General features: G+C 49.6%; 1 protein-coding gene across 8 annotated transcripts in view; it reads right to left on the bottom strand.

Moving 5' to 3' along the window:
• The window catches only part of LOC132397426 (F-actin-monooxygenase MICAL2-like), a 301,318-nt gene that overhangs the window by 144,675 nt on the left and 133,199 nt on the right, over positions 1-23,444 (bottom strand). For 3 of the 8 annotated variants that reach the window (XM_059976207.1, XM_059976208.1, XM_059976210.1), the window contains exon 16: positions 23,259-23,390. In XM_059976207.1, coding sequence (XP_059832190.1) covers positions 23,259-23,390 — 132 coding nt within the window. Of the gene's footprint in view, positions 1-5,879; positions 5,961-9,106; positions 9,209-10,402; positions 10,994-17,041; positions 17,210-23,258; positions 23,391-23,444 lie in introns of those variants that run through there. The other 5 variants (XM_059976204.1, XM_059976203.1, XM_059976205.1 and 2 more) reach the window with 5 other exon arrangements.

The raw sequence follows: 23,444 nt of genomic DNA on the forward strand, positions 1-23,444 counted from the left end.
AAACCACATCCTTAACAATCGACTCCAACATCTTCCCAACCGCTGAGGTCAGTCTAACTGGCCGAGAGTTTCCTCCTTTCTGCCTCTCTCCCTTCTTGAAGAGTGGAGTGACATTTGCAATTTTCCATTCCTCCAGAACAATGCCAGAATCCATTGATTGTTGAAAGATCATAATTAATTTATAGATTTTTAAATTATGTATTGCAATGTACTGCTCTCCTGCAAAACAACATATTGTATGCCAATGATATCAAACCGGATCCTGGCTCTCTTTCTGAATATTTCCAGCATTTTATTGACACAAGAGATTCTGCAGCTGCTGGAAATCTGGAGAAACACACAAAACGCTGGAGAAACTCTGCGAGATGGTCTCTGGTTGAACGTCACCAGCATTGTGTGTGCTGTTCCAGCATTTTACTGTATTTCAGATCTCCAGTGCACTGCGCCCCACAGGTCCAGCACTTTGTCTCTCTGTAATCTGTCCAGAACTTCTATTAACACAGAAAGCGTCACTTCCTGAAGAACTCTCACCTCTGTTATCCAGCAGGATATTTCCAGTCGAGGGAGAGTCCAGGCCAGAGGGACTGAAGATTTAAGTCCCACAGCACAAAGTGTGGGAATAGCTACTTCTCTTCCACCATCAAGTTCTTGAACTGACTACACAACCCTAACCCTATCACAGTAACAGATTACTACAGAAAACCTCCTGTACTACCATGGATGTCTCTTGAGTGGGAGAGAGGGCGGGAGGGCAGGTGAAAGGGCAAGTGTGAGTGTGAGTGAGTGAGAGTGTGTGTGTGTGTGTGTGTGTGTGTGTGTGTGTGTGTGTGTGTGTGTGTGTGTGTGTGTGTGTGTGTGTGTGTGTGTGTGTGAGTGTGTGTGAGTGTGAGTGAGTGAGTGTGTGTGTGTGAGAGAGAGAGAGTGTGTGTGAGTGAGTGAGTGAGTGTGTGTGAGTGAGTGTGTGTGTGTGAGTGAGTGAGTGTGTGTGTGTGAGTGAGTGTGTGTGTGTATGTGTGTGTGTGTGTATGTGTGTGTGTGTGTGTGTGTGTGTGTGTGTGTGTGTGTGTGTGTGTGTGTGTGTGTGTGTGTGTGTTTACTTGCACTAATATCTGAATCTGTCTTGTATATTTTTTGTATAATTTATATTCAGGATGGCTTCCGTAGTTGCGTGGATATGATGCTGCCGTAAGGAAGTTTTTAATTCAACCGGTGCCTCACTGTACTTGCACAGCTTGGCTATAGAACACTGAAACAGGCTCTTGGGCCCACAATGTTGTGCCAAGCCAATTAAATTAGTAATCAAATGGCCAACTAAACTAACTCCTGCAGCTTACACAATGAGCTGGGTGGTTGGGATCCTCCATGACGTTGCTGGTCCTCTTTTCAGCACCTTTCTGTTTATATATGTCGTCAGACAGGCTGGTGTCAGTGATTTGTTGGGAAGTTTTGACAACCCGCTGTAGAGACAGGAACTGCCCTTCAGACCATAATGCTCTGTCAAACCAATTAAATCAGTAATCAAATGGCCAACTAAGCTAATCTCCTACACAATGTCCATATCCTTGCATTTTCCTCACATTCATGTGCCTATATAAACATCTCTTAACAGCCTCTAATCTTTCTGCCTCTACCCCCACCCCAGGCACCCACCACTCTCTGTGTAAAAAAACTTGGCCTCACATCTCCCTTGAAATTATGCTCTCATCTTAAATGCATGTCCTCTGGTTTTAGACATTTATCGCTGGTATTGACAAAGATACTGTCTGCCTACGCTATCTATGCCTCTCATCATCTTACAAACCTCTATCAGATCGTCCCTCAGCCTCCGCCACATCAGTGAAAACAACCCAAGTTTGTCCAGCCTCTCGTGATATCACATCCAGGCAGCATCCTGGTGAATCTCCTCTGCTCCCTCTCCAAAGCCTCAACACCCTTCCTATAACAGAGCGACCAGAACTCAATGCAGCCCAACTAGAGCTGCGACACAACTTACTGATGGTAGAAATCAAAATAAACTTGTTAAAATAAAATCTAGAAGATGACAAGAAACTCAACATAACCATAAGGATCCACAGTACATTTGATAATAATCAAAGTAGGTCTGCAGTATACAACTCTGAGCTTTGTCTCCCCACAGACAGCTACGAAACAAAGGAGAACCAAGCCAGGACAATCCACACGGGGCAGCCCCCAGGAGGTAATACACACCTCCTGGAGTTGTACTGCATAGAGACAGACCCCTCGACCTACAACATCCCACCTGGCCTCTTTGTCCATCTACATTAATCACATTTACTAACATCAGGACATATTGGGCTAATACACACAAAGCACTGGAGGAACTCAGCAGGCCAGACAGCTTCTATGGGAGGAGGTAGTGACGACGTTTCGGGCCAAAACCCCGAAACGTTGTCACTACCTCCTCCCATAGATGCTGTCTGGTCTGCTGAGTTCTGCCAGCATTTTGTGTTTTTATTTATTTCCAGCATCTGCGGATTCACTCGTGTTGACTTTGAATTCACTACTGCGAAGCCTCTTCTACACTGAAGAAGTTCAGATCTTCTCTCCGACGGAAGTTCAGCGAGAGCCTCTCTCTCTGCTCCCAACCTACTATTTCTTCGGCCCTGAAACTTTTGGACCACTTTCTTTCTTTCAAATGGTTCCCTTTAATATCAGAGAATGTTCACAATAAACAACCCAAAATACAAACCCCATTTCTAGAAAAGTTGGGATATGTTCCAAAATGCAATAAAAACAAAAATCTGTGATATGTTAATTCACGTGAACCTTTATTTAACTGACAAAAGTACAAAAGAAAAGATTTTCAATAGTTTTACTGACCAACTTAATTGTATTTTGTAAATATTCACAAATTTAGAATTTGATGGCTGTAACACACTCAACAAAAGTTGGGACAGAGTTAAAATAAGATTGAAAAGTGCACAGAATATTCAAGTAACACCGGTTGGGAAGACTCCACATTAAGCAGGCTGATTGGTAGCAGGTGAGGTATCATGACTGGGTATAAAAGTAGCGTCCATCAAAGGCTCAGTCTTTGCAAGCAAGGATGGGTCGTGGCTCACCCCTTTGTGCCAAAATGCATGAGAGAATTGTTAGTCAGTTCAAAAGGAACATTTCCCAATGCAAGATTGCAGAGAATTTAGGTCTTTCAACATCTACAGTACATAATATCGTGAAAAGATTCAGAGAATTCAGAGACATCTCAGTGCATAAAGGGTAAGGTCGGAAACCACTGTTGAATGCACATGATCTTCGAGCCCTCAGGCGGCACTGCCTAAGAAACCGTCATGCTACTGTGACAATTATAGCCACCTGGGCTCGGGAGTACTTCGGAAAACCATTGTCACTTAACACAGTCCGTCGCTGCATCCAGAAATGCAACTTGAAACTGTATTACGCAAGGAGGAAGCCATACATCAACTCTATGCAGAAACGCCGGCGAGTTCTCTGGGCCCAAGCTCATCTCAGATGGACCAAAAGACTGTGGAACTGTGTGCTATGGTCAGATGAGTCCACATTTCAGCTAGTTTTTGGAATAAACAGGTGTTGAGTTCTCCGTGCCAAAGATGAAAACCACCATCCTGATTGTTATCAGCAAAAGGTGCAAAAGCCAGCATCTGTGATGGTATGGGGGTGCATCAGTGTCCACAGCATGGGTGAGTTGCATGTATGTGAAGGTACCATTGACTCCGAGGTGTATAATAGGATTTTAGAGAGACATATGTTGCCACCAAGGCGACGTCTCTTCCCGGGACGTCCATGCTTATTTCAGCAGGACAGTGCCAGACCACATTCTGCACGGGCTACAACAGCATGGCTTTGTAGACACAGAGTGCGTGTGCTTGACTGACCTGCTGCCAGATCTATCTCCTATTGAAAATGTATGGCACATCATGAAGAGGAGAATCAGACAACGGAGACCACGGACTGTTGAGCAGCTGAAGTCTTATATCAAACAAGAATGGACAAAATTTCCAATTGCAAATCTACTACAATTAGTATCCTCAGTTCCAAAACAATTAAAAAGTATTATTGAAAGGAAAGATGATGTAACACAATGGTAAACATGCCTCTGTCCCAACTTCTGTTGAGTGTGTTGCAGCCATCAAATTCTCAATTTGTGTATATTTACAAAATACAATTAAGTTGGTTAGTAAAACTATTGAAAATCTTTTCTTTGTACTTTAGTCAGTTAAATAAGGGTTCACGTGAATTAACATATCACAGATTTTAGTTTTTATTGCATTTTGGAAAATATCCCAACTTTTCTGGAAATGGGGTTTCTACTTGTCTTCACATCCACGAAAAACAGAAGAAGAATGATTGACAGGAAATGTTGGAACCCCAAGCCCCCCCCCCCCCGCCCATTTCAGCAAAAAGCGCCTGCGCCCGCCACCCTCCAAGCGATAACCAAAGCACCCAAAGACAGACCATGATCTGCAGCCAAGAAAAACTATTGTTTACCCAAAAGGTTGATGTGCCACATTCTCTCTCTCTCACTAACAAGGGACAGAGAGACGTCACTCATCTCACAGTGGAACGCGAGACTAACAGTCGCTGTTATGGCGTTACAGTCTGTCGCATCACTTTTTATTCGGAGATTCTTTCTTTTTGAATCACCCTTGTTCAGTGGTACAACAGCGCAAAGACTTCTCCAGTTCCTATTTCATTTTTCTCATACAAGAGCAAATCCTGTCCAACTACTGACTGACCGTGGACGAGTCTCACACCAGAGGGCGCAGGCTCAGAATAGAGGCACGTCCACTTAGAACAGAGATAAGGAGGAATTTCTTGGGCCAGAGGGAGGTAAATTTGAGGAATTCATAGCTACAGATGTCTGTGGTCAAGTCATTTGGTATATTTAAGGCAGAGGTTGATAGATTCATGATTAGTCAGGGTGTCAAAGGCTACGGGGAGAAGGCAGGAGAATGGGGTTGAGAGGGATACCAAATCAGTCATGATGGAATGGCGGAGCAGACTCGATGGGCCAAGTGACCATAGACATAGAATTAGGCCATTCAGCCCATTGAATCCACTTCTTAATTTCATCATGCCTTATTCTGCTCCTAGATATTAAAGTGTTAGAGAGAGTGTAGGGGACCAGTCCAGAGCCCAGACCTGCATTCCTCAGTCCTCATCATTGCAAGACAGCTCCGGAATGGGATTGGGTGGATTCGACTACTAACTCTTTGCACTAAAGACAATAAGGCCGTTTGTAACCGCACTCCCCCCTCCGCCCTGTTCAATGTTGCAATCCCTTTGGGCTCACATGGACCATGACAACCAAGTTGGCCCATCTCAGTTAGTCCCATTTGCCAAGGTCGGGCCTGTAACCTTCTAAACCTTTCCTATCGTTGTATCTGTCCAAGCAGGTTTTAAATGTTGTTATTGCACCCGCCTCAACCACTTCCACTGGCACCTCATTCTGTACACTTACCACCCTCTGTGTAAAAACACTGCCACTCAAATTCCTCTTAAATCTCTTCCCTCTCCCCGCAACCTATGCACTCCAGAAAAAGACTGTGTGCATTCATTCATCTATGTCCGCCATAATCGTATACATCTCAAAGGTCACTCTTAATCTCCCACACCTCAAGGAGTAAAGTCCTTGCCTGTCCAACTTCTCCCTATAATTCAGTCCCTCAAGAAGTTGAAATATTGGCACACTTGGATAATACCTCTCTATTTGTATATCTAAAACAAAGATTATCCATGTGTCCACGTGTCTGTCCGCGTGCACACGTGTCCACGTCCGTGTGTGTCCGCACTCAATGGGTAAATGCTACGTGAAGAAAAGAGATGCATGCACTGGTCAAGGCTCAACAGTTGAACATGCCAATCCACATCACAAGGTCTACCTGTCTGTGACAGCGCTGGTTGGAGTTTGTAGATCGAGAGCTCCCATTTTCACTCAAGGGACAGGGTTTGGTACAAGATGTCTACAAGCAGAGAGAACAGAGAGCACTCAACGTACAGATTCTGGCAGCCCACAATTTGGCTTCAATTCCCTAAAAATCTCTAAACTGAAGAAGATCCTTGGTTTCAGTTAATGGGAAGAGATCGGAGATATTGGTCTTGGAATTACTGGGAGACTGAACACAATCAATAAGGTCTGAAATGACAGATCCATTGGAACATCATTAGCATCCAGACGTTATCAGGGCCACAGATAGAAGGTTGTTGGCAAAAAAAGCTGGAGGGGGGAGCACGAAATGTTTGGAAACATCACAGGTACCAACCAGCATATCTTCACAGTAAGATGCTTGGATCGAGGATATGTGGACTGAAAGGGCCGGTGGATCAGATCAACACGAACGTTCGACAGGGGGAGAAAGAGAGAGAGAGTTGGAATGAGACTAACTGAAGATCTTGATTGGTCTTTCACAGGCTTGACAGGACAAGTAGCACTGAGGGAAACAGTCTGGTACATCACAGACAGCCCTTCCCACTACTGACACCAGCTACTGGTGGAAATGCATTTATCAAAGTTTCCCAAGACCCAGGCTATGCCATCTTCTCACAGCTACCAAGCCTGCTGCTTGTCTCCATATCGTACTGCCCTGGCTTGGGTATCATGTGGACAACTAGGACACAACATCCATGGTTGACCTTGATCAGCGGAGAGCCTTTCTAATGTCCTGTTTTGCAGTTCTTTGCTGCCTTGTATAATTTACAGCCAGTGTGTGCTCAGCACCCACGTGTCTGAGTTGCTGCTACAAGAAAGTTTTCATGGTACTTGACTCAATGAATTCAGCCTCACATCATTGGAGATCTGCAGCACCACCGAACCAAACTCCCACTCACCTTCACAGTCTTCTCAGCCGGAACCCTCGATTCATCGTTTCTGCTGAGAAACATCCTTTCCAAATGAAGGGCAGCCTCCCTGATATCACGTACCTGATCTCGGGGGGGGGGGGGGAGATAATATTGCCCGGACCAACAGAGACAGGAACAGGAGGGTAGGAGAAGAGAAGAGAAGAGCAGAGGGAGAGATCAACAGTGAGGGAGGAAATAGTTAAATTTGTGGGCTGGAGTTCAGGAGAAGTAGACTGAAGGATTCACTCTCACGTCCGATACCAATGGTCCTTTAACAATATTCCTCAGCTTGTTTATTAAATGTGTGTCAGCACCTAGTTAATTACTACTAACCACACCCTGAACTGTATCTGACCAACCAGAGAGAACAGGCGTCCAAAAAGCCAAGAAAGAGAGTAGGTGCAGAGAGAGCCTCATGAGGGAGGGTCACATCGTGGTGGGGTGATACTGAGTGAGGGTCACACTGTGGGGGGGTGATACTGAGGGAGGGTCACACTGTGGGGGGGTGATACTGAGGGAGGGTCACACTGTGGGAGGGGTGGTACCGAGTGAGGGTCACACTGTGGGAGGGATGGTACTGAGGGAGGGTCACACTGTGGGAGGGGTGGTACCGAGTGAGGGTCACACTGTGGGAGGGATGGTACTGAGGGAGGGTCACACTGTGGGAGAGGTGGTACCGAGTGAGGGTCACACTGGGGGAGGGATGGTACTGAGGGAGGGTCACACTGGGGGAGGGTGGTACTGAGGGAGGGTCACACTGGGGGAGGGATGGTACTGAGGGCGGGTCACACTGTGGGAGAGGTGGTACTGAGTGAGGGTCACACTGTGGGAGGGGATGGTACTGAGAGAGGTCACACTGTGGGAGGGGATGGTACTGATGGAGGGTCTCACTGTGGGAGGGGTGGTACCGAGGGAGAGTCACACTGGGAGGGGTGGTACCGAGTGAGGGTCACACTGTAGGAGGGGTGGTACTGATGGAGGGTCACACTGTGGGAGGGGTGGTACTGAGTGAGGGTCACACTGTGGGAGAGGTGGTACTGAGGGAGGGTCACACTGTGGGAGGGGAGGTACTGAGGGAGGGTCACACTGGGAGGGACGGTACTGAGGGAGGGTCACACTGTGGGAGGGGATGGTACTGATGGAGGGTCTCACTGTGGGAGGGATGGTACTGAGGGAGGGTCACACTGTGGGAGGGGATGGTACTGATAGGTCACACTGTGGGAGGGGAGGTACTGAGTGAGGGTCACACTGTGGGAGAGGTGGTACTGAGTGAGGGTCACACTGTGGGAGGGGTGGTACTGATGGATGGTCACACTGTGGGAGGGGATGGTGCTGTTGGAGGGTCACACTGTGGGAGGGGTGGCACTGAGGGAGGGTCACACTGTGGGAGGGGATGGTACTGATAGAGGGTCACACTGTGGGAGGGGATGGTACTGATAGAGGGTCACACTGTGGGAGGGGAGGTACTGAGGGAGGGTCACACTGTGGGAGAGGTGGTACTGAGTGAGGGTCACACTGTGGGGGCTGTAGCACTGAGGGAGTGTCACACTGAGGGAGGGGAGGTACTGAGGGAGGGTCACACTGTGGGAGGGGTGGTACTGAGTGAGGGTCACACTGTGGGAGGGGTGGTACTGATGGAGGGTCACACTGTGGGAGGGGTGGTACTGAGTGAGGGTCACACTGTGGGAGGGGATGGTACTGATGGAGGGTCACACTGTGGGAGGGGATGGTACTGAGGGAGGGTCACTGTGGGAAGGGTGGTACTGAGGGAGGGTCACACTGTGGGAGGGGTGGCACTGAGGGAGGGTCACACTGTGGGAGGGGTGACACTGAGGGAGGAGCAGTACTGAGGATGGGTCATACAGTGGGAAGTAAACGAGGGGAGGTACAGAGGAAAGCCCCCCGCCCCTCAGACAGAACAGCTGAAGATGAACAGCGTTTGGAGGGGAGGCTTGTGTTGATGAACCACCGTCTCACAGCCAATATCACCTCTCCAGCAACGTCAGGAAAGCCAGCCATGCGATCTCTTTCACATTATCGATCGTGAGACCCCCCTCTTCCACATGAGGACACCACCCTTCACACGGCTCCTCACTGGGGAGGCAGTAGGTGTTCTAGAAATGCCAAAGTCCCCTTTCCACAGGTCACTAACCCAGAGAGAACCATCACTGAGCACGGGAGATGAGGGCATTCTCAATTTGAGCACCCACGTGCACTTGAAGTTAGTATGAGTCAGCAGGCGGGTGAAGAGATCTGCGCTCGCTGGTACCTGTGTTGGAGGGTGGAGAGCAGGAGGCGTGGTGGAGGAGCAGCTGTGGGCGGAGCAAGCACTTGAGACGGGACGGCATGAGATGGAGTCTGATAGCGCTGGCTTTACCACCGGCGGATGAAGGCGCGATGGCACGTGCAGGAGGGAACCGAGAAAAGAAGAGCAAAGACGAGTGAACGAGAGAAGCAGGAATAGAAACGATGCAAAGAGCAAATCAGGATTAATTACTCCTGAACACGAGATAATCTGCAGTTGCTGGAAATCCAGAGTAACACACAAAATGCTGGAGGAACTCAGCAGGGCAGGCAGCATCTGTGGAAATGAATAAACAGGTCCTGACAGAGGGTCTCAGCCCAAAACATCGACTGTTTATTCCCTCATAGATGCTGCCTGACCTGCTGTGTTCCTCCAGCATTCTGTGTGTGTTACTCTGGAGTTCCAGCGTCTGCAGAATCTCTCATATTAACGAGCATTTCCCAGCACTTTTCTGGATTTTAACTCAGCTTTTCAGCAACTTGTAGTGTTTCTAATGTTATCATTGAGACAATGGAGACCTGGTCCACCCTAAATATGACAACCACCGTCTACTTCACATGTGGACTGACTGGTGGAGAGGCCCTTCTGCCCTTCCTGTGTGTGCTGCTGCTCAGTAAGAAAAAGCACAGATACTGATTTTCATTTACACACCAGAGAAAGCATCCAGTCTGGATACAGCACAGCTAGGTATGGCAATTGCTCTGCCTGTGACTGCAAGAAACTGCAGAGAGTTGTAGACTCAGCTCTGCACTCCTTAGAAAACAACCTCCCCTCTGTGGTCTCAATCTACACTGATCACTGCCTCAGTAAAACAGCCAGATAAGCAAAGACCCCGAGTATTCTCTTACTCCTCCCCCCATTGGGCAGAAGATATTAAAGTCTGAACGGACTCCAGATCAGCTGCTATCCCATTGTTTTAAGACTATGCAGCAGCCTCTTAGTCCAATAAGGTAGACTCTGAACCTCAATCCACCTTCTTGTGAATCTGCACATTACTGTCTACCTGCGCTGCACCTTCTCTGGAGCTGTTACACTTTACTCTGCACTCTGTTATTACCTTACCATGCAAAACAAGTTTATCCCTATACCTCAGACTCGTAACACAAAAATCACCAATAACATCAGATTGCTCTGTGCTTTAAGCTGTGCACCTGGATATTTTGGCTTGTAGTTCAGGCATCATGGGAGGCTCTGTCAAGAACTGTTCAAATCAACATAACGGCTCAGACACAGAGGAACACACGTCCAGAGAGTACAGACCTGTTGCTTGAGGGTCCTGCCCCCAAAGAGTGCGGTCAGGTGAGCCCCTCGTTCCTTAATGCTCTTCCTGCTAAAGGGAACTTCACCTTGTGCCAGAGACAGAGCCCTCCTCTGCGTCGTGCCGGGCAAGAGAGGAAAGCAAGAGAAAAGTTACAGCAAGACCAGGAAGGAGAACAGCAGCAGGTGGAGTGGGGGAGAGGGTGAGCCCACAGCTTGGAACACAAGACCACCACACAACTTCAGAGGAACAACATCTCACTGTGTGTTCAATGTGATGAATAAAGCTAAACTTTAAACAATCATTAAACTTCCCTTGAACCTGTCTTAGATTTACCCAAGCATGCAAGTGTCACTTCACTCTAAGCTCATCAGAGCAAACCTGCCCGACGTCACAGTGCAGAGCATGCAACGAGTCTGCTGTCGGGCAACGCAGTGACCTCTGGCTCTGTGCTTTGCGTCCACCCTCTCCTGGAGTTACGGGGCAGGCAGCCAATCCAACAATACCTAGGGGACAGGCGGGTCAAGTTCCCACAGTGGAGAAGGTTCTGGAGGCATTGGGACGGGGTAAATCAAGAGAGAATGTTTGCAGCACTAGCGGAGTTGACAATCAGAGGAGGCAAATTAAAGCAATCCACAAGGGAAGCAGAGGGAAGACAAGGGGAAATGTTTTCAATCAGTGAGTTATGCAATCAGGAAGGGCAGGGGAAGCATATTCAACAGAGAACTGGGTAAATATTTTAAAGAGGAAAAGAGTTGCGAGACTCCAGGGAAAGTCAGGGAATTGAGGCTGGTTGGAGTTTCTCAGAGTTCTGTATGAAATGCACAGCACTGGAGGCAAGAGGACAAAAGTTGTGTGGGGGGGGGTTGAGAGGGGTGAGAGATGGGGGGTGATGGGGGGAAGAGCGTGCGGGGGGAAGGAGAGAATGATGGGGGAGTGGGGAGGCAGAGAGACTGCCTGCCTGTGTACGGACTGAGAGACAGACTGTGTGACAGAGAGTGTGTGAGAGTGGGGAGGAGAGACTGCCTGTCTGTGTACAGACTGTGTGTGAGAGCAGGGGTGGGTGGGAAGGAGACCGATTGTCTATTTACAGACTGAGAGACAGAGTGTGTCAAGGGGAGGAGAGACTCACTGTCTGTGTACGGACTGAGAGACAGCGTGTGTCAAGGGGAGGAGAGACTGACTGTCTGTTTACGGACTGAGAGACAGAGTGTGTCAAGGGGAGGAGAGACTGACTGTCTATGTACGGACTGAGAGACAGAGTGTGTCAAGGGGAGGAGAGACTGACTGTCTGTGTACGGACTGAGAGACAGCGTGTGTCAAGGGGAGGAGAGACTGTCTGTGTACGGACTGAGAGACAGCGTGTGTCAAGGGGAGGAGAGACTGACTGTCTGTGTACGAACTGTGAGACAGAGTGTGTCAAGGGGAGGAGAGACTGACTGTCTGTGTACGGACTGAGAGACAGCGTGTGTCAAGGGGAGGAGAGACTGACTGTCTGTGTACGGACTGAGAGACAGTGTGTGTCAAGGGGAGGAGAGACTGACTGTGTACGGACTGAGAGACAGCGTGTGTCAAGGGGAGGAGAGACTGACTGTGTACGGACTGAGAGACAGCGTGTGTCAAGGGGAGGAGAGACTGACTGTGTATGGACTGAGAGACAACGTGTGTCAAGGGGAGGAGAGACTGACTGTCTGTGTACGGACTGAGAGACAGCGTGTGTCAAGGGGAGGAGAGACTGACTGTCTGTGTACGGACTGAGAGACAGCGTGTGTCAAGGGGAGGAGAGACTGACTGTCTGTGTACGGACTGAGAGACAGCTTGTGTCAAGGGGAGGAGAGACTGACTGTCTGTGTACGGACTGAGAGACAGCGTGTGTCAAGGGGAGGAGAGACTGACTGTGTACGGACTGAGAGACAGAGTGTGTCAAGGGGAGGAGAGTCTGACCGTCTGTGTACGGACTGAGAGACAGCGTGTGTCAAGGGGAGGAGAAACTGACTGTCTGTGTACGGACTGAGAGACAGCGTGTGTCAAGGGGAGGAGAGACTGACTGTCTGTGTACGGACTGAGAGACAGTGTGTGTCAAGGGGAGGAGAGACTGACTGTGTACGGACTGAGAGACAGCGTGTGTCAAGGGGAGGAGAGACTGACTGTGTACGGACTGAGAGACAGAGTGTGTCAAGGGGAGGAGAGTCTGACCGTCTGTGTACGGACTGAGAGACAGCGTGTGTCAAGGGGAGGAGAAACTGACTGTCTGTGTACGGACTGAGAGACAGCGTGTGTCAAGGGGAGGAGAGACTGACTGTCTGTGTACGGACTGAGAGACAGCGTGTGTCAAGGGGAGGAGAGACTGACTGTGTATGGACTGAGAGACAACGTGTGTCAAGGGGAGGAGAGACTGACTGTCTGTGTACGGACTGAGAGACAGCGTGTGTCAAGGGGAGGAGAGACTGACTGTCTGTGTACGGACTGAGAGACAGCGTGTGTCAAGGGGAGGAGAGACTGACTGTCTGTGTACGGACTGAGAGACAGCTTGTGTCAAGGGGAGGAGAGACTGACTGTCTGTGTACGGACTGAGAGACAGCGTGTGTCAAGGGGAGGAGAGACTGACTGTCTGTGTACGGACTGAGAGACAGCGTGTGTCAAGGGGAGGAGAGACTGACTGTCTGTGTACGGACTGAGAGACAGAGTGTGTCAAGGGGAGGAGAGACTGACTGTCTGTGTACGGACTGAGAGACAGCGTGTGTCAAGGGGAGGAGAGACTGACTGTCTGTGTACGGACTGAGAGACAGCGTGTGTCAAGGGGAGGAGAGACTGACTGTCTGTGTACGGACTGAGAGACAGAGTGTGTCAAGGGGAGGAGAGACTGTCTGTGTACGGACTGAGAGACAGCGTGTGTCAAGGGGAGGAGAGACTGTCTGTCTGTGTACGGACTGAGAGACAGAGTGTGTCAAGGGGAGGAGAGACTGACTGTCTGTGTACGGACTGAGAGACAGCGTATGTCAAGGGGAGGAGAGACTGACTGTCTGTGTACGGACTGAGAGACAGAGTGTGTCAAGGGGAGGAGAGACTGTCTGTCTGTGTACGGACTGAGAGACAGAGTGTGTCAAGGGGAGGAGAGACTGACTGTCTGTGTACGGACTGAGAGACAGCGTATGTCAAGGGGAGGAGAGACTGACTGTCTGTGTACGGACTGAGAGACAGCGTGTGTCAAGGGGAGGAGAGACTGTCTGTCTGTGTATGGACTGAGAGACAGAGTGTGTCAAGGGGAGGAGAGACTGTCTGTGTACGGACTGAGAGACAGCGTGTGTCAAGGGGAGGAGAGACTGTCTGTCTGTGTACGGACTGAGAGAGAGTGTGTCAAGGGGAGGAGAGACTGACTGTCTGTGTACGGACTGAGAGACAGAGTGTGTCAAGGGGAGGAGAGACTGACTGTCTGTGTACGGACTGAGAGACAGAGTGTGTCAAGGGAAGGAGAGACTGACTGTCTGTGTACGGACTGAGAGACAGCGTGTGTCAAGGGGAGGAGAGACTGACTGTGTACGGACTGAGAGACAGAGTGTGTCAAGGGGAGGAGAGGCTGACTGTCTGTGTACGGACTGAGAGACAGAGTGTGTCAAGGGGAGGAGAGACTGACTGTCTGTGTACGGACTGAGAGACAGAGTGTGTCAAGGGGAGGAGAGACTGACTGTCTGTGTACGGACTGAGAGACAGCGCGTGTCAAGGGGAGGAGAGACTGACTGTGTACGGACTGAGAGACAGCTTGTGTCAAGGGGAGGAGAGACTGACTGTCTGTGTACGGACTGAGAGACAGCGTGTGTCAAGGGGAGGAGAGACTGACTGTCTGTGTACGGACTGAGAGACAGAGTGTGTCAAGGGGAGGAGAGACTGACTGTGTACGGACTGAGAGACAGCGTGTGTCAAGGGGAGGAGAGACTGACTGTCTGTGTACGGACTGAGAGACAGCGTGTGTCAAGGGGAGGAGAGACTGACTGTCTGTGTACGGACTGAGAGACAGAGTGTGTCAAGGGGAGGAGAGACTGACTGTGTACGGACTGAGAGACAGCGTGTGTCAAGGGGAGGAGAGACTGACTGTCTGTGTACGGACTGAGAGACAGCGTGTGTCAAGGGGAGGAGAGACTGTCTGTCTGTGTATGGACTGAGAGACAGAGTGTGTCAAGGGGAGGAGAGACTGTCTGTGTACGGACTGAGAGACAGCGTGTGTCAAGGGGAGGAGAGACTGTCTGTCTGTGTACGGACTGAGAGAGAGTGTGTCAAGGGGAGGAGAGACTGACTGTCTGTGTACGGACTGAGAGACAGAGTGTGTCAAGGGGAGGAGAGACTGACTGTCTGTGTACGGACTGAGAGACAGAGTGTGTCAAGGGGAGGAGAGACTGTCTGTCTGTGTACGGACTGAGAGAGAGTGTGTCAAGGGGAGGAGAGACTGACTGTCTGTGTACGGACTGAGAGACAGAGTGTGTCAAGGGGAGGAGAGACTGACTGTCTGTGTACGGACTGAGAGACAGAGTGTGTCAAGGGGAGGAGAGACTGACTGTCTGTGTACGGACTGAGAGACAGCGTGTGTCAAGGGGAGGAGAGACTGACTGTGTACGGACTGAGAGACAGAGTGTGTCAAGGGGAGGAGAGGCTGACTGTCTGTGTACGGACTGAGAGACAGAGTGTGTCAAGGGGAGGAGAGACTGACTGTCTGTGTACGGACTGAGAGACAGAGTGTGTCAAGGGGAGGAGAGACTGACTGTCTGTGTACGGACTGAGAGACAGCGCGTGTCAAGGGGAGGAGAGACTGACTGTGTACGGACTGAGAGACAGCTTGTGTCAAGGGGAGGAGAGACTGACTGTCTGTGTACGGACTGAGAGACAGCGTGTGTCAAGGGGAGGAGAGACTGACTGTCTGTGTACGGACTGAGAGACAGCGTGTGTCAAGGGGAGGAGAGACTGACTGTCTGTGTACGGACTGAGAGACAGAGTGTGTCAAGGGGAGGAGAGACTGACTGTGTACGGACTGAGAGACAGCGTGTGTCAAGGGGAGGAGAGACTGACTGTCTGTGTACGGACTGAGAGACAGCGTGTGTCAAGGGGAGGAGAGACTGACTGTCTGTGTACGGACTGAGAGACAGAGTGTGTCAAGGGGAGGAGAGACTGACTGTGTACGGACTGAGAGACAGCGTGTGTCAAGGGGAGGAGAGACTGACTGTCTGTGTACGGACTGAGAGACAGCGTGTGTCAAGGGGAGGAGAGACTGACTGTCTGTGTACGGACTGAGAGACAGCGTGTGTCAAGGGGAGGAGAGACTGACTGTCTGTGTACGGACTGAGAGACAGCGTGTGTCAAGGGGAGGAGAGACTGACTGTCTGTGTACGGACTGAGAGACAGCGCGTGTCAAGGGGAGGAGAGACTGACTGTCTGTGTACGGACTGAGAGACAGCGTGTGTCAAGGGGAGGAGAGACTGACTGTCTGTGTACGGACTGAGAGACAGCGCGTGTCAAGGGGAGGAGAGACTGACTGTGTACGGACTGAGAGACAGCGTGTGTCAAGGGGAGGAGAGACTGACTGTGTACGGACTGAGAGACAGCGTGTGTCAAGGGGAGGAGAGACTGACTGTGTACGGACTGAGAGACAGCGTGTGTCAAGGGGAGGAGAGACTGACTGTCTGTGTACGGACTGAGAGACAGCGTGTGTCAAGGGGAGGAGAGACTGACTGTGTACGGACTGAGAGACAGCGTGTGTCAAGGGGAGGAGAGACTGACTGTCTGTGTACGGACTGAGAGACAGCATGTGTCAAGGGAAGGAGTGTGACTGTCTGTGTACGGACTGAGAGACAGCGTGTGTCAAGGGGAGGAGAGACTGACTGTGTACGGACTGAGAGACAGAGTGTGTCAAGGGGAGGAGAGACTGACTGTCTGTGTACGGACTGAGAGACAGCGTGTGTCAAGGGGAGGAGAGACTGACTGTCTGTGTACGGACTGAGAGACAGCGTGTGTCAAGGGGAGGAGAGACTGACTGTCTGTGTACGGACTGAGAGACAGAGTGTGTCAAGGGGAGGAGAGACTGACTGTGTACGGACTGAGAGACAGAGTGTGTCAAGGGGAGGAGAGACTGACTGTCTGTGTACGGACTGAGAGACAGCGTGTGTCAAGGGGAGGAGAGACTGACTGTGTACGGACTGAGAGACAGCGTGTGTCAAGGGGAGGAGAGACTGACTGTGTACGGATTGAGAGACAGAGTGTGTCAAGGGGAGGAGAGGCTGACTGTCTGTGTACGGACTGAGAGACAGAGTGTGTCAAGGGGAGGAGAGACTGACTGTCTGTGTACGGACTGAGAGACAGCGTGTGTCAAGGGGAGGAGAGACTGACTGTCTGTGTACGGACTGAGAGACAGCGTGTGTCAAGGGGAGGAGAGACTGACTGTGTACGGACTGAGAGACAGCGTGTGTCAAGGGGAGGAGAGACTGACTGTCTGTGTACGGACTGAGAGACAGAGTGTGTCAAGGGGAGGAGAGACTGACTGTCTGTGTACGGACTGAGAGATAGCGTGTGTCAAGGGGAGGAGAGACTGACTGTCTGTGTATGGACTGAGAGACAGCGTGTGTCAAAGGGAGGAGAGAGTACCAGCAGTTCATCACCTGTTCGAGGGTCTCCTCCAGACGCTGAAGGCGTTGCAGGACACCGGAGAGAGCAAGAGCAGAATGAGGAGTCACTGACAGCCGCTTGGTCAGCCCCGCCTGGCTCTCGGCCATCCTGATGGACTTGGCCTCTCTGATCACGTGGTCAGCGCTGGCCGCAAGGTCAGACTGCCAGGCAAAACACAACAGGTGACCCCGTGAGCGGTACCTGGACGCTTCACCAAATCTTCAGCAGGAAGGTAGCAGCAGGCGCCAGGCAGTTGTCCCCGGAAGCACAGGTCAAGACAGAGGCCTGTTGGCCAACAGAAGGGTGCAGGCAGACAGAACACAGGAGCACAGACCAAACGTGGCAGTAACAGACAGAACATTGCCTCTGACAACGATCTTTGCTTCCTCATTGGCCACAGGAGGTGGCAAATGTTATTACGTTATTTAAGTAAGGTGAGAGTACTGACGCTGGGAATCATAGACCAGTGAGTCTTACATCAGTGGTGGGCAAACTACTGGAGAGGGGTTACACACACAGGATTTATGAGCTTTTGGAGAAACATAGTCTGATAGGGCTAGTCAGAATGGCTTCGTGAGGGGTAATTACAGCCTCACGAGACTGACTGAACTCTTTGAGGATGTGACATAGCACATTGACGAAGGTAGCGTAGTGGATGCAGTGTATACGGATTTCAGTAAGGCACTTGATAAGGTTCCCCATGGGAGGTTCATTAGGAATGTCAGGAGGCATGGGATCCAGGGAAATCTGACTGTGTGGATTCAGAATTGGCTTGCCCACAGAAGTTAGGGTCTGGTAGTAGATGGAGCATATTCTGCTTGGAGGTCGGGGACCAGGGCTGTTCCACAGGGATCTCTGCTCTTTGTGAATGTTATAAGTGACTTGGATGTAGAAGTGGAAGGGTTGAAGATGAAGGCTGGTGGTGTTGGGGACAGTATAAAACATTGCTGTAGGTTACAATGGGACACTGATAGGATGCAGAGCTGGGCTGACAAGTGGCAGATGGAGTTTGGTCCAGCAAAGTGTGAAGTGATTCACATCGGAAGGTGGAATTTGAAGGCAGAGTACGGGGTTAATGGGAGGATTCTTGAAAGTATAGTAGAATAGGGGAATCTTGGGGTCCCATCCATAGATCCCTCTAAGTTGCCACTTAAGTTGATAGGGTGGTTAAGAAGGCATATCATTAGTCATGACATAGAGTTTTAGAGTTGTGAGGTAATGTTGCAGCTCTTTAAAACCCTGGCTGGACCACACTTAGAATACTGCATTCATTTCATTATAGGAAGGATGTGGAAGCTTTAGAGAGAGTGCAGAAGAGATTTACCAGGATGCTGCCTGGATTAGTGAGCATGTCTAATGAAGATAGGTTGGGCATGCTAGGCCTTTTGTTTTTGGAGAGGAGGAGAATGAGAGGTGACTGATTTAATAGAGATGTACAAGATGATAAGAAGCATAGATAGAGTGGATAGCCAGAGACATTTTCCCAGGGCAGAAATGGCTAATACAAGGAGGAATCATTTAAAGGTGATTGGAGGAAAGTATAAGATGGTGTAGGCATTAGCTTTTTTTTACAGAGTGGAGGGTGCATGGAATGGCCACCAGGGTGATGGTAGAGGCAGATACACTGGAGCATTTACACGACTCTTAGACACATGGATGATGGAAAAATGGAGGGCTCTGTGTGAGGGAAGGGTGAGATTGATCTTAGACGAGGTTATAAAGTTGGCACAACATTGAGGGCAGAAGGGCCTGTACTGCTATACGTAACACAGACAGAACACAGCGGGTGCACAGCTCACTGCTAATTTGAAATTGAACGCCATCATTTCAAACACTTGCATCTTCATCAGTGCAGACTGCTTACTTGATTGGCCAGGCTTGGGCTCTGTAGAAAGCAAGTGAGTCAGCTGGGGGAGCCGTTTCCTCACTGCCTCACAGACCCTAACTCACTGTCACCTGACTGTACAACCGAATGAAACAACATTCCCCTGGACCACGGTGCACCCACATATATCACACACAGCACATAAACCAAAATAACACCACACGTTAATAAGATATAATTCAAAATGCATGCAGTGAACTGCAGCACGTACGAATAGTCAACAGCTCGCTGTCCTAGTGACGAGATCTCAGTGGGGGCAGGGTATTCATTAGTCTCACAGCCTGAGGGAAGAAGCTGTCACCCAGTCCTAGTCCTGACACTCCTGTATCTCCTTCCTGACGGTACTGGGTCAAAATGATTGTGGGCTGGGTGGTAGGGATCCTGCCTCTAGAACGTTCCCAGTAAGGGTCACAAATGGGTCATTTGTTACTGATCTCCTTGTCTCGGATGCCTTGCATTTCGTGTACCACGCCATGATGCAGCCGGGTGAGACACTCTCAGTGGTGTTCAATCCTGATCCGTGAGGAGTTGGGACATGGGAGGGAACTGGAGCACCTGGTGGGAAACCCATGCTGTCAAAGGGAGAATGTACCAACTCCGCACAGACAGCAGGGTTGAACTCACTGCATCACCTGCCTTCTCTGGCCACTGTCACCTGAGAGCGACAGGAACACATGCATGAGACGGGGGATATTGAAGCTGCACATGAAATTGGTGATCCCAGAAAATACTCAGAGGCATCATGCAGAGCTTTTGATTTTACATGGGCAGTCTCTGGTATATTGCACACGCTGGAATTTCAAACAGGAAAGGGGATAATTTAAGGGAACTGAATTGCCTGTCGGGAGCCTAATTATAGCAGTGCTGTCATTAACAATCCTTTTGCAAACATTGTAATGTAAACAGAAAAGATTGAGGAAATTGCAAATTCACCATCACATTCTGGATTTAAAATTAAAGACATCATCTGACCTTCGACAACTTCACCTTCAATGTTTGAGTCCGAAAACAGGCAAGTTTTCTAATTGACAAATGCTGATCCCACTAATATTTTATCCAACAAACAGAAATATTCTTCCGTCCAACAATCTCACCCACTACTGATAAGCTGGAAGTAATGTAGCCTTAGGACAAGAGCTGTCAGGATGGGAAACAGATTCTTCCTGCAGTGAGCAAACTCCCGGCCACCACCCAGGTCTCGTTACGTATTTATTTATTTAGAGATACAGCACAGGACAGGCCCTTCGAGCCACACCAGCCCAGGAACCTCCATTTACCCTCACGTAATCACGGGACAATTTACAATGAGCAATTAACCTACTTGTCTTTGGACTGCGGGAGGAAACCAGAGCACCCGGAGGAAACCCACGCAGGAAGGACATACAGAGACTCCTTACAAGTGACATCAGAATTGAACTCTGACTCCTGGAGATGGAATAGCGACATGCTAACTGCTACACTACCGTGGCACCGTTCTATATGAATTGTCGGTAATATTAGATTGTTTACTTTCTAACTTATCATAAATGCACCTTATTATTTGCTAATTTATTAGTGGTAATATTGCTTTATGTATTGTGTGTGTGTGTGTTATATGTACTGTGTTGTGCACCAGGTTGGGGAGAATATTGTTTTGTTTGGCTGTATACATGCAGTTAAACAATAGTGAACTTGAACTTGTACCAATGAGTAAAAACTATAAACTCTGTTTCAAATGATTCATTCTGCTCGGCTACATTCAGGGTTTCACTTTGCTTGTATCTTGAACCTGTGTGATCACTGAAGGCTGCAAACCATGACGAGCAGTCTTTAGCTTTGAATAGGAGTCCCCCTGCCAGTTCTGGTCTTGTCACTATCTGCTTGTGATGGATGGAGCCTCAGGGTTACACTCCTTCCCTCTGCTAGCCTGCAGGTCACCCTTGGGCAAGGTGTAGCACCTGCTTAGCCCCCGATCAGGGTCACGTGAAGCCATGGGAGGTGATGGATGGTCGTATGAGCAGCTGGTACACATCACAAGTCCTAGTTACGTGACCACTGACAGCAGGCAGACAACCTCTGAAGAGTATTGATAATGGCTGGGGTCACCCTTCTTGTAAAGACACTGCCCAGAAGAAGGTAATGGCAAACCACTTCTGTAGAAAAATTGCCAAGCACGCTGATGGTCATGAGAGGATAATAGCCCATGTCATACCGCACAGCACATAACGAATGAACAAACTCAATGGGAGTAATTACAAAGCTAGCAGTGACCTCGGGTGACTAAAGAAATGTGGCATCAACCCCTCCAGCACCCCCCCCAACTAACCCTTACCAACGTTTACCAATACACTATGTACATCCTATCTGGATGTCTCACAGTTTGGTACGGCAGCTGCTCTGTGTGTGACCACAGGTAACTGCATAGGGTGTGGACACAGCTCAGCACCTCACAGAAACCAGACTCCCCTCCATGGACTCTCTCTACACTCTCACTGCCTCAGTAAAGCAGCCGGCATAATCAACGACCCCCCCCCCCACCCTCTCTTTTCACCTTCTCCCTTCAGGTGAAAGATACTAAAGCCTGAAGGCACATCCCCCCCAGGCTCAAGTACAGCTTCAATCCCGCTGTTATAGGGTGACTGAATGGTCCCCCAGCATAATACAGACTCTTGACCTCAGTCTGTCTCATTCTGATCTGCACGTTATTATTTACCTGCGCTGCGCTCTCTCTGTAGCTGTAACACTTTATCCTGCATTCTGTCATTGTTTTCCCTTGTGCACTGTGTAGTGATCTGATCTGTATGGACAGTACACAAGACAAGCTTCTCACTGTATCGCCATCCACATGACAACAATAAATCAAAGCCCAAGGTGCCAACGGGTGTCTACTCATTTACTCTCATCGTTATCTGCACGACAAAGCAGTGACACTCATCGTCATACCTGTCTGGGTCGTGAGCAGAGGTCAGATCCTGTCTGGTCCCGGGAGTTAAGGAAGCGAGGGTTCACGTGACACTCAGGCATAACGGGTGATGAAGATTTCATTACACAGGAAGGCACCTGTCCCTCACCGGACAGACAAGAGAGAGGAAGAGATGAAGAAAGAGGAGAAAGGAGAGAATTGGTGACTTTAAGCACAAGGTACTCAGATATCAACAGTTTAGAGAATGCAGACAGAGTGATTCAGAGTTGAATGCTACCTTGCAAACGACATGGTATCTGAGCACTGAAGTTGCGATGGTGCCATGGAAACCTTCAGTGGAGGCTCCTGAGGTTCAAGTATTCACTCATGCCACCACCAGCTTCACACCCCTCTGCAACGCACTCAACTCAGCTCACAAGTCTCCCACCTTCCTCACTGCCAACACAATCCAAAACCCCTCACAGCTCTCTCCCCACACCCCCCATCTTGCATTGGGCAGAAGATACAAACACTTGAACACACACATCTTCAGGCTCAAGGACAGTCTTTATCCTACCTCTCAGGGCAGCCAACTCCTCACCCCTATCATTCTCCCCCACTTCCATCAGGAAGAGATACAAAGGTTTGAATATACACATCGTTACCACAAGAAAGTGAAGAAAGCTGTGGACACAGATCAGCACATCACAGAAATCAGCCTCACTGTCTCAGCAGAGCAGCCAGCGTAATTAAAACCCTTACCTGCCTCAGACATCCTCTCTTCTCCCCTCTGCCATCAAGCAAAAGATCCAAAAGGCTGAAAGCACATTCCCCCCAGGCTCAAGGAGAGCTTGTATGCCACTGTTATCCGACGTAGAATCCAGCTCTTGTTCGATAAGATGGACTCCTGAGCTCACAATCAATCTCAATACGACTTTGCAATTTATTGTTTACCGGTACCGCACCCTCTCTGTAACTGTGACCATTTGATCTGCATTCTGTTGGTTTTCCCTTGTTTTACCCTCATGGACTGTGTAATGATATGATCTGTATGAACATTGTGCAAGACAAGCTTCTCACTGTATCTCCGTACATGTGACAATAGTAAACCAATATTAATACATCAGTACCGATACATCGATACTCAATTCTCATCATTAATTACCACCATTGACGGCCCATTACAACCTCAGCGATGTGTACTGGATCCAGGAATCAGTCAAAGTTCAGTTGTACTGGATCCACAGATTAACTGATGGGCCAACCTTGGCAACCAGCTAATGGAATCGCACCGACACCAGCACGGGATACAATGGGAGCCCGCTCCTCCCATCCAAACCAAGCCACTCTCTCCTGCAGAGACTGGAACGATTGTGTGATACACACATCCCCAACGGCAGGAGGGGGGAGGGTTTCAGTAGGGGCCTGAGGGCCTGTTCCTCACCTGTCTCTGCAGCGACGTGCTTGGCGCGTTCTCCTCGAACTTGGCCAGTAACTGGCTCGCCATTGATTTGACCTTGTTGTGGTTGACCACATCCTTTGCTGCACTCCTGTCATTCTTGCGATCTGCAGCCTGCTTGGAGAGACCATAAGACCATAAGGCACAGGAGCAGAATCAGACCATTCAGCC

This window comes from Hypanus sabinus, chromosome 7 (genome assembly GCF_030144855.1).
Source record: "Hypanus sabinus isolate sHypSab1 chromosome 7, sHypSab1.hap1, whole genome shotgun sequence".
Classification (NCBI taxonomy): Eukaryota; Metazoa; Chordata; class Chondrichthyes; order Myliobatiformes; family Dasyatidae; genus Hypanus; species Hypanus sabinus.